Source organism: Natator depressus, chromosome 1 (assembly GCF_965152275.1).
Source record: "Natator depressus isolate rNatDep1 chromosome 1, rNatDep2.hap1, whole genome shotgun sequence".
Classification (NCBI taxonomy): Eukaryota; Metazoa; Chordata; order Testudines; family Cheloniidae; genus Natator; species Natator depressus.
The window spans coordinates 48,129,757-48,149,742 of NC_134234.1; the positions used below are offsets into that span (position 1 = coordinate 48,129,757).

At 40.2% G+C, this 19,986-nt stretch overlaps 1 protein-coding gene across 1 annotated transcript in view; it reads left to right on the top strand.

The window, feature by feature from the left end:
* BRCA2 (BRCA2 DNA repair associated) overlaps window positions 1-19,986 on the top strand; it is an 86,906-nt gene that overhangs the window by 4,419 nt on the left and 62,501 nt on the right. The window contains exons 2-8 of the mRNA XM_074959363.1: window positions 1,506-1,757; window positions 3,585-3,696; window positions 4,616-4,668; window positions 4,771-4,811; window positions 5,283-5,394; window positions 7,670-7,725; window positions 8,100-8,214. Coding sequence (XP_074815464.1) covers window positions 1,506-1,757; window positions 3,585-3,696; window positions 4,616-4,668; window positions 4,771-4,811; window positions 5,283-5,394; window positions 7,670-7,725; window positions 8,100-8,214 — 741 coding nt within the window. The remainder of the gene's footprint in view (window positions 1-1,505; window positions 1,758-3,584; window positions 3,697-4,615; window positions 4,669-4,770; window positions 4,812-5,282; window positions 5,395-7,669; window positions 7,726-8,099; window positions 8,215-19,986) is intronic.

Below are 19,986 nucleotides of genomic sequence, written 5' to 3' on the forward strand. Positions count from 1 at the left end.
AGTGGAGATTGTCCCTCAGTAATTGAGAATTAAGTTGATTGTCTATTTAGAAAATATAGTCCCTGAGAAAAGTATCTACTTCAGAATGGGACCTCAACATCCTCCTCCTAAAATTTATGGAGTCAGCCCCCGCACCTCTTTAGCACCTCTTGGAGTGCTCCATCCACTATTTTATTCTCAAAATTGCCTTTTTGTTGGTCATCACCTTGACCAGAAGAGTAAGTGAGCTTCAGGCGCTCATAGAAGAACTCCCATATACTTAATGCCATAAAGGCAAAGAAGTACTGAGACCTCATGCAAAATGCATTCCAAAGGTAACTTCTGAGTTCCACTTAAAATAATCAATTAACTTGCTTGTGTTCTTCCCAAAACCACATTCCACACCAGGGGAGAAGAAGCTATGAACTATGTGATATTGACAGAAATCTTTTGACTGTCCCCACCTCTGTTTGTGGTCATACCTGGCTGCTCCGAGGACCAGGCCATTGCAAAGATTGTCTAAATGGCTTATGTTTTATATCTCACTGGGTTACCAGCTGGGCAATGTGTCTCTCACTCTGACGATTAAGGCTCACTTCACCAGAGCACAAGCAACATCCTCTACTTGCTCCTGAAATACACTGATACCTGAAATCTGCAAGGTAACCACATGGCGCCACCCTTTCATATTTGTCAAGCATTGTGCACTGGATTTAGCTAGTAGATCAGTCGGCAAGTTTGGAAGAGCAGTACTCCTATCTGTGTTTGACGGATGCAGTTGTGATGCTCCTACTATGTAGAGATGACACTGTTTGCCATTCACATATATTGGGATCCACACTGACGTACGCAAATAACAGTTGCTTTGCCCTACAGTAACTGTGGCTCTTCAAGGTGTTGTCAGTGTGGATGCCACAACCTGCTCTCCTTCCTGTTTTCAGAGTCTCAGCTAACATGGGCTCTGAGCTGTGAGGGAGCTAAGGGAAGGCTGTGACTCCTCTGCCCTTTATGCCTGCATAGGGCAGCACAAGGAGGCACAGCATAGGTGTGCTGCGCTGGCTGACACTGATGTCCCGTCCCCCCCCCGCCAAAAAAAAAAAAAAAAGAAAAAGAAAAAAATCTAAGCTCATGTGCATGAGGCTTATGTGCACCACAGTGGGATCCACACAGACTACAACAACTTGAAGAGCCACAGTTACTGAAGGGTAACTGTTCTTTTGGTAAAAAGCCACAGTAGTAGTTTAGTCAACATTGTTTGATTTTTGACAGAACTGATGTTGAGTCAACATCGAAATTGGAAGGAGTACTACAATATAAAAATGTATGGTTAGAGGAGTGTTGTTGGGTTTTATAACAGGCTGGTTTAAATGTCCAGTATTGTCCAATCTCAGCTATTGTATAATGTCCTTCATGGAGTATTAAACTGATTTGAATTCAGACAATTTAACATAAAGTTAGGGTTTCTCAAATATATATAAGGCTAGGTTTAATTACATATAAAAATAATGTGATATTTTTCTTTATAGACTTAGGGCCAATAAGTCTCAACTGGTTTGAGGAACTCAGCACAGAAGCTCCACTCTATGAATCTGAAACATCAGAGAAACTTGAATACAGAGCTGGCTGGCTTGATCAAAGTGCTACTAAAACTCCAAGGGGGAAACTCTCTACATATAGCCAGTTGGCCTCAACTCCAATGATTTTCAAAGAACAGAGTGCAACATTGCCACTTTTGTCTTCTCCAATAAAAGAACTGGGTCAGAAGAAAATAGAAGCAGGTGAGTACCTGGGTTTGTTTGAAGTAAAAGTGCTTATAGCTTCCCACAGCCCCCTAAAAGAGAGATTTTATATTTCGTTATTATAACTTCCCATTAGTATTGCAGTAGATAATGCTATCACAGACATTAAATACGAAAAAGACATACAGTAGTAGGCCCTCTAATTCACCCTGTATAAGTGCAGAATTGTTCATTAAAATGAATTTACTCTTGCAGTGAGCTCTGTATGGCTCCATGCACACACAGCTCACTGCAGGATTGGGTGTGATATCTTTTCCAGTGCTTTAACCACTCTTTATATCAGCAGAACGGAAGCTTGGAGTTGCTAGGTGCCAAATCTAGGGAGAGCTCAAGAATGAATTTTGCTTACCCTATTTTTTAAAAAGTAAAACTAGTCTGTATTTAATGTATAAACATTCTAAAAAGTTAGTTTGCTGGTTTGGGTTAAATAGAAAATGGCTGTTGCCAATTTGAGGTCTAGTGCAGTCCTAGGGGCACTCACTGACATTTCTAATCAAGACGTGTAAGTTGTAAGGCATATAGATGTAAGTTTATTGTTAAATTAATAAAATTGTAGGCTATGGAGTGTAGCCATATTGGTGAATAAAATCTTCAATATGAAAAGAGAGAGTTCTCTCTCTTTTCAGGTAGCATTTCACTTAAGACTGTACCTCGTTGTCTTCCTCAAAGTATATGCCAATTTTCACTCAAGTTTTGACATATCTAGAAGTTCTAGCATCTATGCCTCTTGGATCAGAATTAGATGAACTATAAAAATGTTTTCTGCATAGGTATTTCTGATGCATCCATTGCTACTATATCTGATTTGTACATTTCCTGTAAATTTGTGTCCTTCCTTTCAAATATTGGCTTCTGCTGAAGCTGGATCTCTTGACATATATCAGAGGCTTACCTAGATTCTACAGTGAAGCCTTTAAAGATGTTCAGCAAGTCAGAATAGCATTGCACAAGATGTAAATCAGGGCAGTTTATGGCCCTCCCATTTTAAAAGGGTTATTTGAGTTGTTTTGTATTTCAGTGCTTTACATACATTTGTGTAATGGTTCGAGGATATACCTTAGTATCATATGGCCAGATTGTGAACCCCTTACTTACACCAATGAGCAGTTACTTATATAAGTAGTCTCATCAGAGTCAATGGGACAACTCGTATGAGTAACTGCTCACCACCCAAGAGGTTCACAGTTTAGCCCATAGGGTTCCAATGGCGAAGGTGGAAATGCTCTTCTTCATTTACTAATTCTTAACTCTCAACTGTTCATGAGACACTTGTAATACAACTCGGTACTGTCTGGCACTGTACATAAAACCAAAAATATTTCTTCTTTATGCTAGCTCATTCAATGCAAGAAATTTATTTTTTGTGCAGACCTGGGAGAATGCTGGTACAATATATCTGTGAAAGAGCTTTATGGCCTCCCGCAAAAATCATTTCTCCTGTAGTAACAGGAAATTCAGTGACAATGCACATTGACTCCTTTGCCTAGCTGACATAATCTATAGTGAAGATAAATACAGAATAAATTTAATAAATATTTTTTTAAAAAGAATGAGGCTTATTAAATGAACTTAACTGAAGTTCTGTGCATGTATTGTCATTTTGACTAGAATTTCTGAACGTATTCCAACTTGATCAAAAGGCTCCATTATTAGAAATGTAAGTAACATTGAACAATGTTTCTTTTTAAAAACTAAGGCTTTGTTATGTACATTTTAAAAGGTAAGTTTATTTTTAAATTTCAGAATCAAAATAGTTATATATGCAGGACTTGGTTAACTGTCTACTGTATATACTATACATTGCAGGCAAAGTCAGTTTGGTTAACAAAGAACATAGAGTAAGTCCACATGTTATGAAGACAAAATTGGATCAAACAACTGAAATATTTTCACCTCTCAATACCTCCCTCAGTGTAAGGTATGTTATGGATGTTAACACTTTTTAAAATGAAATGTTCAAAAGTATTTGACTTAATATATTTTATAGGAGGGTTATACTTAAATTCAAATTATATTATTAAAACTGTTGGCTAGCACATGGATGAAAACATTAGAGTTTCAGAACAGTGGATAATCTTGCATATTTTATACACAAGCACTAAAGTATATATACATAGCTGAGTGATTTGCAAATGGATTATCAGCTATATTTGGAATTTTCCCCCTATTTTAGGTTTGTTGGACTCTTAAGAAACTTTCTTAAAATACTCTATTTCCTTTTTATTTTTAAATTGTAGCATAATGTGCATAGGGTGCTTTAGTTGACATCTCAACTTCACAAATTCTTAGCATTTGATACAATGACCATAAAATACTAACTGCAACATATTAACACAATGCACTATTCATAAAATTTGTTTAGCAAAGGAACTAGTTTATGACAAATGGTGCAAGTCCCTGCAACATTTCAAATTCTACAATTCTATTTATTTATTTATTTTATTTATTTCAGATAAATCGGGCCAAAGTATCTGAAACTGTAGAACACTTCCGTAGTGAAGTATGTTCATTTAAAATGACAATTGGACTACAAGCTTGTATGCCAGATTTTAATACAGTTCAATCAAAGCATTTATTAAACAGTTGGTAGAAACCCATGAAAATTGGTACTGATCATGGAATAGCTTCATTGTTCCTTATTTTAATTATCACATGCAAAGTCACTGGATCTTAAATATTCCATGAGTTCTGTTTTGATGGCCCATATGGCTAAAGTAAAACTGCAAATATTTTTGTGTGTGAAGGCAATATAATAGAGTGTACAATAATGTCTATTAGGAAAGCTTACCATTTAAGTTTGATAAGTAACAATTTTTTTCTTTGATTTTGTTATTTAGTCCAGCGGCTTTAAGGGATATTTACAGAACACCACAAAGAAATAATATTCCTGGTGAGTATCTGTGCTCCTTCTCTTACTAACAAAAATATTTATCTCTAAAGATCATTGGATGACTTAATTAAATGTTCTTTCTAATTTCTAAATGTTTTTCAGTGGCACGTGGACGCTTGTTTTGCACACCTAAACTTTTGGAGGTAAGCATTTTATTTCCGGGTTTAGAGTCATAGACTTTAAGGCCAGAAAGGGACCATTAGATCATCTAAACTGACCTTCTGTATATTACAGACCATTACATTCCAGCAAGATGCCCTATGTTGATCCCAATGACTTTAGCTAGACTAAAAGAATCCAAACGGTTGTGTACCACAGATAGAGAACAGAAGATACTGAGGTACTATCAATGCCTGAACCTCTTTCAATGGCATTGAATTAATTAGATGAGACATGCTCAGATGATCTTAGCAGGTGATCCATGCCCCATGCTTCAGAGGAAGATGAAAAAAACCTAAGGTCCCTGCTAATCAGAAGTAGAGGAAAATGATTTCTTGACCCCAGAGCTGGCAATTGGTATGACCCTGAGCATGTGAGTAAGACGCACCAGCCAGGCATCTAAGCAAGAGCGTTGTTTTAAAATATACTTTTAAAATGATTTGATGTATTTCTAGGTTAAGACACCAAAATGTATTTCTGAAGGTCTGGGAGCAGAAGTGGATCCAGATATGTCTTGGTCAAGTTCTTTAGCCACACCCCCTACGCTTAGTGCAACAGTGATAATAGGTAACATTAAAAATGTGTGGTATTTCAAGGTTAACATAGTTGGCTTAAATGTTTTTATAATCCCAGGAACACGTGACTGAAGAGTAAACTGGATGTTTATATGGTATTTATATGACAGCTTTGTCTTTGCTGTAAAGTGGTGTCCATAACTGAGCAGTAGCAGTTGGTTTTTAACAACATCATCCTGAAAGGAAAACATGAACCTGAACTGTGTTGTTGCTCTTTGAAAAGCTAGTTCCTTTATATCAGGGCTCAGGGCATATAATAATAGCATCCTACCTGACAGAATAACATAGCAACATTTATAGGAACAAAGATTAACATGTTACATTGATTGCCTGCATCTATACCACCTCAAGCTGTGATTTTTATAAGGTCAAGCTAAACTGTGTCAGGCTGGGTCAACACTTGGGTGTAATATTTCTAGGAGAAATAAGATTCAGTAGTAAGTGGTATTGGTGATTCAATAGGTTTAATTTGCCCCATAAATTCAGTATTGAAAAAATGTGCTCGCAATGGGTTGATGGGCACTGGGCTGCTGGGGGGCACAGTCTTTCAGATTAAATACAAAACCAAACAGCTGCAATGTTTGATCTCAGATGTGTTTGTATGTCATTGATGGATGAACTGATATACTTAGTTTGTATAATCAGTTTATAAAATACTCTGACATATCTGGATGAAGCACACTATATAGCTATAAAAGATCATTAGTCCATCATCCCATACGTACAACAAAAGTGCTTGTCCAGTGTTGCCTAACATCTTAATTATTATAGTATTTATGATGCTGTACAAATATTAGTATATACTTTTTTTCCCAAATAGTCAATTTATTTGAATTAAAGTTCACTTTAGAATTATTGACAAGTCCAGTAAGTGGTGAAGGGATTAAAATACTGAAGTTGTGAATTTGTTTTAAGGAAGCAGGACATATAAGACTGTATGATAAAACATGCTGTAGATAGCTTATGTTCAATTTTTTTATCTGATGTCTCATTTTTAAAACATAAAATCAGCCTCTGTAGTTGTGATTTGATCTACTGCAATCTTTAGTTTTGTTTTTTTACACCTCACTGATGGCATTGTGCCACCCATTTTTCTTTTCCATCCTTCATTCATTTACTTCCAACAGATGTCCTTCTTGTTTGGAGATGGGTAAGAATGACTTCTTTTCTAAAATGCAAAATTCAAGTCTTTCTCTAAGCTCAGGTGTTCTAAATAAAGTATGATATTTAAACACTAATAAATTCTCTTCTATATTTGTGTATTTTTAACGAGATGAGGGTAAATTGGAGTAGAATTATAGGAAAGATTTTTGTTTATGTAAGTGGAAGACTAATAAATAGATCATTACTTTTCCTGTTACAGCTTTTCCAGTGACAACACTCCAATTCTTCATTGGTGTGCAATATCGGAAACAATCACGCTAAATTGTGGCAGCTTTTGTGATGTGGGTAGATGTCAACTCTGGAATTAGGTTGAGACCATCACATTTATTTCATTTGTGTCTGTTTCTAGAGGTGAAAGATTAGCATGTTATCCAGATGGTCTTTCAACTTTTTCATAATTGTTTTGAAAATATGTTTACAGCTGATTTTCATAGAGCCATTCTGAATCCACATGTACTGGTCAATTTAAGAATGATGCGTAAAGTGTTTAATGGCTTGGTTTCTGCTACAGAAATAACAATGCAAAAGGAAAACAGGTTTATCAAGCAATAGTTTCTTGCTAGACCTAAAAACAAATAGTTACTGCAATCCATCAGCCTCATATTATTTCACTGTGATTATTACAAATATCCTGTGTATTCCAAATATACAGTGAAATCTTGACACCCCCCCCCACTCTTGCCCCTGTATGCTATCCATAGGAGTTGGAATGGTCCATAGGGTCTCTAAAAGCTCTTCATAATGCCTGGGGGGAGTTCCCCCAAGGGCAGAAACTATGTAAGACCAGCAGTAAAGCTGTTTTCAGAGGACCCCTTTGCAAACCTTGGCATTAGGGGCATGTTGGAGCAGAGTCACAGTATGCAGCACTGTACTGATTCTGAGTTACTGTCACCTGCAGTGCAGTCCAAAGAGACTGCTGTAACTTAAACAGCCCCTCAGGACACTTAAGAGCACAGGACAAAATCTCACCCATAAGCTTTTTAAATGACTGGTCCACAGATTTGAACTGTTTAAGTACTAGACAGAAATAAATATTTTACATATTTCAGAGCATTTTATCAGCCACATAAGTACAAGTGAATTGAATTATTTTTTAATTTCAGCTAGAGGAAATGATTCCATATCTGGAGCAAAGCAACATGATGAGAGAATTGCTATGGTGAGTAAATTTAAGCAGAAAATATCCCACTGAATCTGTTTTTTTAAATTCATAGTTATGTATTTATTTATTATTTAATATTCCTTGAGCCAAAAAAATGAAATATTTAATTTCCTCTTCTCTTCACTCTGTTATCTCCAGTATGGTTTAAAACAAGTTACATTTTAAAACTTAGTGTTTGCAAAATTGAGTATGTAAAACCAAGCTATAATTTCATTTAATGTATTTGTTTTGAACTGATGCAAACTCCACTTGTTACTATGCACAACTATATACACATTAGCAGTATTAAAACTTGTAAAAATCATAAGTATTAGTAAATCCTAGTGAGCATTTAATATTATATAATTGTTATTTGACTCTTGGGTTTACAGGTCTTGCACAACTTTTTCTCCAGTCAGGGTAAAAGGCCTGAGAAGAATGATATAAATGTACTATCCATACCAGAGACAGTAAACTTAAATACAGAAATTGATGTCAAAGACCATGGTAAGCACATATACTTTTAATATTGTTAGTTCCTTATTGGGTTTACTGTTTCTTAGCCTCAAATATTAAGCTACCTTCACTAAAAGAAATATATGCAAGAAAAACTCTCAGGGTAGTTGACTGTTGATCAGATACAGAACTCATATACCTTAGAGAGAAGACTGACACATGTTGTGAGGTCAGGAAATGCAGCCATAAATGTTCAGAATTTTAGCTAGGATACAAAAGACTGTAGTAGCAGTTATGTTCCCATTCATATTGTATTAAAGTAAATATATTAAGGGTTTGGGGTAATATTTTCAAAAGTGTCTAAGTCCCATTGACTTTCAATGAAATGTCTCCAAAGTGCCATTTTCAAAAGCGACTTAAGTACTTAGGAGCCTGTCTGAAAGTCAGTAGGACTTAAACTCCTAAGTCATTTGGAAATGTCTACACTACACCCGGGAGCAAGCCTCCCAGGCCAGGAAGACAGACTCATGCTAGCAGAACTCAGGCTAGCAGCTCAGGCTGCTAATATCGCCGTGTTGATGTTTTGGTTTGAGTTGCATCTTGGGCTCCCAAGACCACCCAACCATCTGAGGCTTTCTTCAAGTGATGGTCCCTGTTGTGGGTTACGCGTGCGCACCAGGCACCCAGAGTCGGAGAATTTTGAAAGTAGAGTCTTTTGCGCCCTGGCTCGCCTCATGCTTCTGACCGAGGCCATAAAGGCTGGGGTGGACTGACTGCCTCTTCAGTTCTTTCTCACTGCCGCATGGTCTGGGTTGGAACTTTAGTGTCCTAATCTCTGACCTTGTTCTAAATAAATAATTGTAAATAATTCTATTAATTCTTAAATAACTTGTAGATTAGTAGTGTTACCAGTTTTAATAGTTTTAGAATAGTGTATAAAGGCCTGAGGGAATAGCCTGATGCATAGGCACTGACTCCACGGGTGTTCCAGGGCTGGAGCATCCACGGGAAAAAAAATAGTGGGTGCTCAGCCCCCTCGATCAGCTCCTCCCCCAGCTCCTTGCCTGCTGGTGGGCCCCGCCGATCAGCTCCCCCTCCCGCCTGCTGGTGATCAGCTGTTCAGGAGGCATGATCAGGCATGCAGGAGGCGGTGGGAGAGAGGGGGAGGACTGAGGGTGGCGTGCACTTGGGGGAGGGGGTGGAGCAGGGGCGGGAAGAGACAGGAAGGCGTGTAGTGGTGGTGGGGCCTGGGACAGGGTGGGGGTCAACCACCTCCCAGCAATTCAGAAAGATGGCACCTGTGGTCTGGTGTCTAAAACTCTACCAGTCAAGATGGAAGTTATTGACTTAAAAGATTTGAGTCATCGTGCTAGAAACTGGCATAGTTGAAACAAGTGAGAGACACAGAGCTGCATTGCACTGTTGGAGCAGAGAGAGAGAGACATCTTAAATTGACATAGAAAAAAGGGGGCATGGCTAAACTAGAAAACAAGATGGTAGCTTAATCCACCTGTTTACAATAAAGGGAGAATAAATTAAAGCAGTTTAAGAAGATAAAAAGAACTAAGCCAACCTGAATCCACAGATCTGTGCCCTAAATATGCAAATCAGAAAAAGAAGACTAAAGGGAGCGGGCAGATCCCAGTCCTAGAGAGCAGCCTCTGGAAGAGAAAATCCAGCAACGGAATCCACTGCCATTAGGCTGCAAAATATATTAAAATTACTCTTTAAGCTTGGAGATGTTGATCTGGACCCTCATTATGCTGTAAAGGTACAGGGGATGAGTGCAATGAGGGGGTTTTAATTTTTTTAAAAATTGTTTTGTTGTGGCTGGGGGAGGAAGTATGGCAGCAGCCATTTTGAGAGAGTCACAACAAGTAAGGATGGAAGACAAGAAGATTTAGATGTCTGGGAAAGGAAGGAAATCCTCCCCTTCTCCCAAATGAAGACATGGTTGTGGAAGAGAGTAACTGCCCCTCCAGCAAACACACTATGGATGTGGGTGTAGAAGCAGCAGTCATTGAGTCTGACCTGAAGGCCCTACATATAGAAATCAAAAAGATGAATGAGGAGATGAGAGGAAAAGTCCTGGCTCACAATAGATACAAAACATTAAATGAATGAGATTAGTGGGAAAAATTATAAAATAAATAAATATGGAAACGGGATTAAATGAGCAATCAGACATCATTACTAATCTAGAGGAAAGAATCCAAATAATTGCAAAAGGAGAAAAAAAATAAAAATATAGCTGGAGGACATAGAAATTAGAGAGCACAGGAATAACATAAGGATTAAAGGTGTTCAAGAGGAGACTGAAGGGACAAATCTGCTGGCCGTGTTGGATATTTTCCATTACACATTAAAATGTGGCAATAAAGATTGCATTCATAATGAGAAGCTCACAGATCCCTTTTCCCCAGGCCCTCAGCAGGCTCCAGACCAAGAGAAATGATAATCTATTTATACTACTGTCAAGACCAGGATAAAATACTGAGGGCGATGAGGGAGAGAGCTGAACTGCCGACAATTCTTAAGCAGCCCATACACATTTTCCCAGATCTGGCAACCTCAGCCCTTAGATAGTGAAGAGAACTATACCAGGTAACCACAGTTCTTAGGACAAAATAAGGTACAAATGGGGGTCCCCATTTAGACTGGCTTTTAAATGGAAGGACAGATATGTCTATCTCAAATCCAAAAGAAGAGAAATGGGTACTATTGGACATGGGAATAGGTGAATCCCCTGAAGACAAATCTGAATGGGCTCAAGGCATCAGTCCTACAGTTTACCAAGAAATTACTGGGAATTAGTGAGATCAAAGAGAGCCATAACAGCTCAGAAAGATGCAACATCAGGACTAAAGGACAGACTTTAGAGCAGAAGAAACAGTCCAAATCCAGAAGAATAAGATTAGTATCTGGGCTATGACATTACAGTAAATAATGGATATGATATCCATGTGGTTATAATGATAAAGGAATATAGTTAAATGGAAGCTGAGCTGTACAGCATCCAGGATATTTTATGCTGTGCGACTACCGAATACTTAATGGGCATAACACTTAATATTGTGATTTATATTATAAACAGAGTTAATAACGAAATAGCAAGAGACCCAGATCTCCCCAACTGAAGTAAGTCTCACTTTAGAGTTCTCACAAACATTTTAAAATTTTATATTAATTGGAAAAGGAACACCTGTGATGGAAAACGTTAAGAATAAGTGAACTCAAAGATGGTATAATTTTCTCATAGTGTCCAGTGTTATAAAGAAGTTTGATGGGATTAGATAAGGCTTGGTTCTTAAAAATATATATATAAAAAACCCACCCTCCAGCAGGGAGCTGATATATCCATGGAGTAAGTAAGGAGAGCCCAGGATCCCACAGCTAGAGGGGACCTGGGGACAGTGGGAGAATGCATAGGGAGAGATACAGGGGAAATTGGATAAGAGAACAGAAACAGATGTTAAATGTAGTTATATGTTCTAATAGAAAAAATGTATATTTAAAAATAATAGGCCTCAGTATTTAAAAATATATAGTAAATCAGACTTATGGTACAACAGTATAGGTGTTAAAAAGAAACACAATATATGTGGGAGTTCTAAAATTACTATGTGTATGATGGGAACTCTATCTAAAATGTCTTCTTTAAAGAAGAGTCACAAAAGTACTGGAGAACTGGCATCTCACTGCTTTTAGCAATGGGTAATGTACTGGGCAAGATAAGCCTTCATACCCATGGGTGAACTGGTTGATTGCATGACCATTAATGTTAACGGGGTGAACAGCTCACCAAAAGGAAAAGGGCATTTTGCTCACTGAGCTATGAGTTATGATGAAACAATAAAAAGGAAGTGTTTAGCAAAGAATATTGCCACCCTTCTTCTATTAAATTGCCCTGGAGAGACACATGCTGGCTGTATCCAAGTATTCAGGTATTTATGTTTCGTCAAGAGTGTTTCCTGTAAGTAGATAATCCTTTTTACCAGGGATTAGCAACCTTTGGCACACGATCTGCCAGGGTAAGCCCCCTGGCGGGCCCAGCCGGTTTGTTTACCACATCCACAGGTTCAGCCGATTGCAGCTTCCACTGGCTGCGGTTCGCCGCCCCAGGCCAATGGGGGCTATGGGAAGAGGTGGTCCGGACCACCAGGGGGCTTACCCCGCCATGGGGCTTACCTTGGCGGGCCGTGTGCCAAAGGTTGCCGATCCCTGCTTTATATAGAAGACTGATACGTTTTATTTAAGGGGTCCTTGAAAGGTAAACTTCTCACTTTAGCCAATGTGTGTGCTCGCAGTCAAGGGCAAGCTGCTGCTGCTCTTTTTGTTGTTTGTTCAGTTTTTTAAGCATTTAGGAAATTTTAGGGAAGGAGATATTATTCTAGGAGGGGATTTTAACAAGGTCCTTAATCCCTGTAGGAGTTCATAGAGGAGAAAGCACAAGCACAGCAGCAACTGATATGGGGACTGGTGAGTCCCACAACCAAGAACAGCAGTAAGACATGGGGGTGAGCTTGTGTAAGATGGGTCCTGGAGATGACCCTGTTGTGTTTTTATCAACCTTAAAGAGAGTGGCAACGGGAGCCAGATGGGATAAAGGATCGTGGATCCGCCAAGTGGCACCCTACTTGTCCAGAGAAGCCCAGGCAGACTTTGTGGCCCTGAGTGGGGAGCAAGCCTGGGACTATGGTAGAGTAAAGGTGGCCATCCTGGACAGGGTTGGCCTTTCGGGGGGAAAATATAGACACAAATATTGGGCTGCTAGATTGATTAGAGGTGTGTGACCCCAGGCATGTGTGCAAAAATTAACAGATTGGGCAACCCATTGTCTACAACCAGACACCCAAGCTTGGGGGTAATAATAGACATCATAATACTGGAGCAATTTCTCCAGTGCCTCCCTGAAAGCACACACTTATGGGTCCAGAGGCTCCAGCCAACGACCCTGGAGGAAGCGGTAAAGTTGGCAGAGGAGTTTGTGGGTGCAGATTTTCCTAAGAAAGAATTCCAGATGTTTCAGGGACAGGACTCAGGGAAGAAGGGCAGCAATTTGGCCACATCCTGGATGATTGAAAAGAAAAAGGAGGAGATGATGGGGACTTCTTTGGGGAACTAGGGAGTGATTTGCTACCAGTGTGGGCAGCCGGGGCATATAAAGCTGGATGGCACAGATATGAAATGTGGGTTTGCCGAATTTTGTGGGTGGACTCAATCTACACAGGCAGAAAAAGAAAATGCCTAGCATCCCTGTAAAAGTGGAGAGGAGGCGCCAGAGGGGACTGGTGGACACGGCCTCAGGATGCACACTGGTCCAGAGGGGTTTTGTGAAGCCTTGTTGGATACTACCGGGTGACAGCCTGAAACTAGAATGCATCCACTGCAAGAAGAGGCTCTGCCCAGTGCAGAAATATCCCTAGAGGTCAAGAAGCACTTTGAGTGGAAGCAGGTAGGGGTGGTAGATGGGCTGCCCCATCCAGTCATTATAGAGACAGACTGGAGCCTCTTCCCTTCTAAGGAGAAAATGAGGGTCTAGAGTCCCCCACGGTAGGAAGCAAGACCAACAGGGAATGGGGCAAAGGAGTAGATATAGGAAAACCAGAGAACCCTAGACATAAAGATACAAGCCAGAAGGAAGACTCGACCACCCTCAAAAAGGAGAGGGTGAAAGCAGGTGGCCTAACACAAGGGGCTGAGGAAAATAGTGCTCCTAGCTTCAAGTGAAAAGCAGGCAGTTCCAGGGAACCTCACCACCAGCACAGCAGGAGGAGGGATCCTGGGACAAGTTTGTGGGGTTGGGGGAACCAGAGCCCCCAAGTGGAGGAGGAAAGGGAGGCATAGTGACAGGCTCTGCCCAAACTGAAAGAGAAGGTAAAGGGAGTGGGGAAACAGGCTGTCCATGGTGTGCGAATCTGTGGGTGGAAACAAAAATGAGGATGACCCTCACCCACAAAGTGTGACTTCTAGGGGTGGAACATGGACAACCATGCTGGGGCGAGCATGGGGAGCTCAGCGCCTCTAAAGAAGGGAGGGTGCAGAGGAAAAGAGACCTTGCAAGGATGGGTGGTGTGTGACAGAGTGCAAAAAGTGTGTAGCTGAGCCTGCGCTCTGATAAGTTAGATGCTAGTTAGTGCCCCAGGAGAAGCTGACTGGGGGTAGTTATCTGAACAGACTGGGTGGGGTAAAAACTTAATTAGCTCCATCAGCCCCGGGCTGATAAAAGTGTGCGCCTTTTAGGAAGGAAGTGGGGGAGGGGAGGAACAGAGTTAGCTGCATCTAGTCATACAGAGGCCTCAGAGAAGGGAGATCTCTGTTCCCCTCAGGTCCTGCTGAGACAGCCTAAAGCTCAGCAAATATTGTAAATAGGCAGGAGCATGGGGGAGTGTGGTGATATTGGTGAAGGGGAATTGTAATAGTTTCACTGTGCGCACACCTGGTGATATCTGTGCATTTTCTTCAGGGAAGAGGATGGGGTGGAGGTGGGCCCCTGTTACAATTAGATTAAAAGACTGGAAATAAAAAGGGAGATTTAATAACTGGTCTCAGTCTGATCTCTGCAACATTTGCTAACGTTTTGCATTCTTTGTATGCTTCAAAACAAAGTATGAAACTACCCAGAGGGTGATGTAGTTCTTGATAGGCAAATTGCTGCAGAGGAAGTTAAAGTTGTAATTAAGAATTTAAAATCAAGAAGGTCCTGATGGATTTTCTTTGGAGTATTATAAAGCTCTAAAGCGAGTGGTGGTCCCAATTTTAACTGAATTGTTTAATGGATAATTGCAGGAGAATGAGATTACAGATTTATGGAAAAATCAAAAAGTGTGGTTATTACTAAAGAAGGAAAAGATCTTACTAACTCTGCACCATACAAACCTATTTTTTTAGCTAATGTGAAAACCAAAAATTATCCCAAATAGATTGTCTGATGCTGTGTATAAGAAAGGTGACCATTTGTATCACTGTTCTTACCAGTGTTGCACAGTTTCCATAAATCTTATACAAAGTGCATCATGTAAGGTGTCAATAGAAAAGTTACAATCTATCAAATATGATTATCCTGGTTAAATTAATGTATCATCCTTGTATCTAAAGTTATGAATATTGGCCATGGACTTGTATCTTATACTTGAGTTGTATTCCTGGGTAAGATCCACCAGATAGCTGTCTGGCCTTAATGTAAATTCTGTGTATTGATGGCCCATCAAGGACACTTAGCTTTCACAATGGGCCATAGAAGAAACTCATTCTGCCCAGATAGCTCTTACTGGGGACACCTCAGACTCCGAGGGGCCAATGGCCACCCCTTGTGGTTCAGTAAACTATGTAAGGACATGTGATATGCTCATATGGCCCTGGACCAGTAGTGTAGCTAGGAATGTAAGTTTGGGTGGGCCGCAAATTATTATGGATGGGCAATATCTCACCCATACATTTCCTTACAGACACAGCTTTGTTTTTGATTGGCCTCTCCCTCCGCCAAATGATGTGTCTCCCTGGCACCAGCAGCGCCTCCTGCAAGAGGCACCAATCCCAGCAGCAGTGGCAGCTGCAGGGACACAATGGGGGGGCCCCTCAGCAGCCCCATCTCCTTCACGGGGGTCTGAGGACAGGGGGGAGATCACTGAGCACGCTGGCCCGATTTTTTGGGAGTGTGGCTGGAGCCATGCTGCTCCAGAGCACAAGCCCCCTTGGCTCTGCACGTCCCAGCCCAGCAGAGCTGCGGTTTGCAGCTTTTTCTGCAGTCCCTGGAGCAGAACACCAGCAGCTGAGTAGCTCCCAACTTTTCTGCTGGGGAGGGGGGATGCAATTCTTCAACTGAAACTAGCCTGGGTGACAGACAGAGCAAATAAACCCAGCTGGGAAGTGGGAGGAGAGCTCGCCTCCCAGGTGCCAACCCCTCTGCCTCACGCAGCACCCAGGGGCAACCCAGAGGACTCTCCCACCCCCCACCACCCACTAAACACACACACCAAGTCGAGCAATTATGAAAACACCCACAATGGGCAACAGGGCATTGGTGTGGTTGTTGGGGAAACTTGGCTGAACTGTTAACTTTTCCTTTTCTCTGTGTCTCCCCCAAGCAGCTCTAATCCCCACTTTCTGCAGCATGGGAATAATCTGTAGCCCGTGATTTAAAAAAAACACCGCCCTCCCACTCCCAATAACAGAGCGAGAGACACACGGAGCCCCTTTACCATGCTCAGAAATTTCCTCCGCATGCAGCTCCTTATCCAACTTGAGATGCTGGGGCTTTGCTTGCTTTCAATGAGACATGCTGCTAACCGCGGCTTCTGGATGCTGCTTTTTGCAGAGGCATTTGCAGGAGGTGGGGGAGTTGGAAGTAATTGATTGCAAAGAAAAAGTCAAGTTGGTGGCTATCATAAATATAAAGGGGAGGGTAACCACCTTTCTGTATACAGTGCTATAAAATCCCTCCTGGCCAGAGGCAACATCCTGTTACTTGTAAAGGGTTAAGAAGCTCGGCTAACCTGGCTGGCACCTGACCCAAAGGACCAATAAGGGGACAAGATACTTTCAAATCTTGGGGGGGGCGGAAGGAGAAAGGCTTTTGTTTGTGCTCTTTGTTTACATGGTTGTTCTCTCTTGGGACTGAGAGAGGCCAGACAGAAATCCATCTTCTCCAACCCATCCTAATCCAAGTCTCCAATATTGCAACCAGTATAGGTAAGCCAGGCAAGGTGGATTAGTTTATCTTTTGTTTTATGTGAATTTTCCCTGTGTTAAGAGGGAGGTTTATTCCTGTTTTCTGTAACTTTAAGGTTTTGCCCAGAGGGGGATCCTCTGTGTTTTGAATCTGAATACCCTGTAAAGTATTTTCCATCCTGATTTTACAGAGATGATATTTTACCTTTTTTTTTTTTTTTAAATAAATTCCTTCTTTTAAGAACCTGACTGATCTTTCCATTGTTCCAAGATCCAGGGGTTTGGGTCTTTGATGATTTTATAACAAATTGGTTAGGATATTATTCTCAAGCCTCCCCAGGAAAAGGGGTGTGTAGGGCTTGGGGTATTTTGGGGGAAGATGTCTCCAAGTGGTCTCTTTCCCTGTTCTTTGTTTAAAACGCATAGTGGTGGCAGCATCCTGTTCAAGGACCAGGGAAAGCTTGTACCTTGGGGAAGTTTTTAACCTAAGCTGGTAAGAATAAGCTTAGGGGGTCTTTCATGCAGGTCCCCACATCTGTACCCTAGAATTCAGAGTGGGGAAGGAACCTTGACAATGGCAGTGGTGGAGGGGGAAACAAACAAACTGAGCTTTGTTTGAGACAATAAAATTCCATGCACTTGGCAGAGGATATACAAAGGTTTCTGAGATATCTTCCTTTTGTCTTCATTTCCTGCTTCATTTCTCTGGATTGGATTTCTAACAATGAAGCTCTAAACAAGGACTGATGACCCCCAATCTGTTTGGATAATTCCAGAGAGGCTTTTGCAAGCTCACAATTTATTCCATCACTGCTATGATCTTGAGCTATGAACACTGAAAAATGACCTATATGTATATGATCTATTAACCATTTATAACCCTTTTCTTTTCTTTTATTATTAAGCCTTTAGTTTTTAGTTACTAAAGGATTGGCATCAGTGTGATTGTTGCATAAGATCTGAGTTATATATTGACCTAGCTAAGAGGCTGGTCTCTTGGGATTAGAAGGACCCTATATTATTTGATTAAATTGGTTTTCAGTAACCACTCATCATAAAGTCCAGTGTCTGGGTTTTTCACTTTGTTACTGGCTTGGTATAGTCTAATGATAGAATAATCACCAGTTTGGGGTGAATCTGCCCTATTTCTTAGCAGTTTGTCCTGAATTTGGCATCCTCTGCTGTGATCCACTGAGACATGGTGACAGTGTCATGTTGCCCAGATCTGTTCCCCTGACCAGTCTGGGATCGTTGCGAGCTGGCGTCTATCTGATAATATCAGAGGATCTCTGAATTTGACCTAAAATATTAATTCTGGCAATTCTTCCTGTGTGCTGCTTTCTTTGGATGCTGAGAAAGCCTTCAACAGGCTGGAGTGGGAGTACAGTACTTCAGACAGATTTTGATATGGTTTGGTTTTGGAAATCCGTTTTAGAGGGGAATATTAGACCTATGTACTCATCCTTCAGTGTCTGCTTTGGTCATCAGTCCCTTTCTTTTACTTTGTCTAGGGATATAAGACAGGGTTGCCCTGTGAGTTTGCTTTGGCACTGGAGCCATCTGCAATGTGTGTGAAACAGCCCCTTTGTGTAGGGCATTAAAATGCCTTCAGAATTAGAACACAATATAGCTTTGTATTCTTGATAGTGTTTTGCTATATTAGGAGGATCCAGAAGCTTTGCTAAAAATTATAGAACAACTAATTTTGAAATTTGGGCAGCTACCAGGTTTCAGAATATACTAAAATCAATCTGAAATGTTAAGAATTAATATTCCTGAAAGGGCTGAAACAAACTCTTGTCAGTTACATACATTAATATAGGTAAAGGAATCTTTAAAATATTTAGGAATAAATATTGTGGAGAAACTTAAAAATCTTTTTAAGGCAAATTATTCTCCAGTGAGGAATAAAATAATAAAAGACTTGGAGGAATGGAAAAAATATGAAATTTCTTGGCTAGGTAGAGTAGCCTCGGTAAAGATGATTTTCCTCCCAAAGGTGTTAGGTTTTTTTCAGTGCATCTCTGTTGGTGTCCCTGACATGACATTAAAACATGGCAATATGTGCTATTAAAATTTGTGAGGAAATATAAAAGACATAGGGTGAGTTCTAAAGCTCCGTATAAGCCTACAAAGTGGGGTGGACTAGTGTTCCCTAATTTGGTTGATTTTTATTTATTTATTTATTATGCATCACAATTAAAATATTAGATCATTTGCATTAACGATAGGCCATCCAAACACTGGGCAAAACTTGAACAAGACTCATGCTCAAATATAGCTATTCATAGTCATTGTTAAATTAAAAAGAAATTTAGGTCACCTGAAAAAGCCCAAAATACTCATTCATCCAGACCACCTTAGCAGCTTTGGACAATTTTTTTGAATTCCTGTTGCCATGGTGCTCTCCCTTAGCTACTTTCATTAATAATAAGGAATTTATCCCTAGTCAAAAATATTTCCTATTTGTAGTGTGTAAGAGTTGAGATTACTCAATTTGGATAGGTGTTCCTGGGTCCTGATATGAATCATATCAAGGAATATGTAAATAATATGTACAATAATATGTTTTCAATATGTACAAATCAAACATTTTATTGCGAAATCTGGTTACAGGGTGGCTCTATACAGACAGTTACGGCCATTTGAGGAGTTGACCCAGGAGTAAACTGCAAAAAAAGGTTTATTTCTAAGATATATACAACTTTGATTTAAAAAGCTGTTCAGAGAACAGCTGAGATGAAAAGATGGCTAAGGGGCTTTGACAAAGAAATTGATCTGTCTGAGTGGGTCTCTGTATGGGAAAGGGGATACATATCTTCAATTTGTGTAGCACATAAAGAAAAATAATATAAATTACTGTATAGATGGTATTGTAATCTAGTTAAGATCTGTAATTTTTTTTTTCTACGGGGCAGGCACTCTGTTCGGGGTGAGGGAGAAAAGGGAACATATTTGCATGCATGGTAGTCATGTCCAGGAACTAGATGCTTTTGTGAGGAAATTATTAAAAAGCTTCATCTTGTGACAAAATGCCAGCTTCCTGTGATCCCCTGACCTGCTTACTTAATGCTTCAGTAAAAGATCTACATTTTAAACAGAATACACATTATATTTGTTGTTGTTAGCTCTAAGACTTGGTATTGCACATTA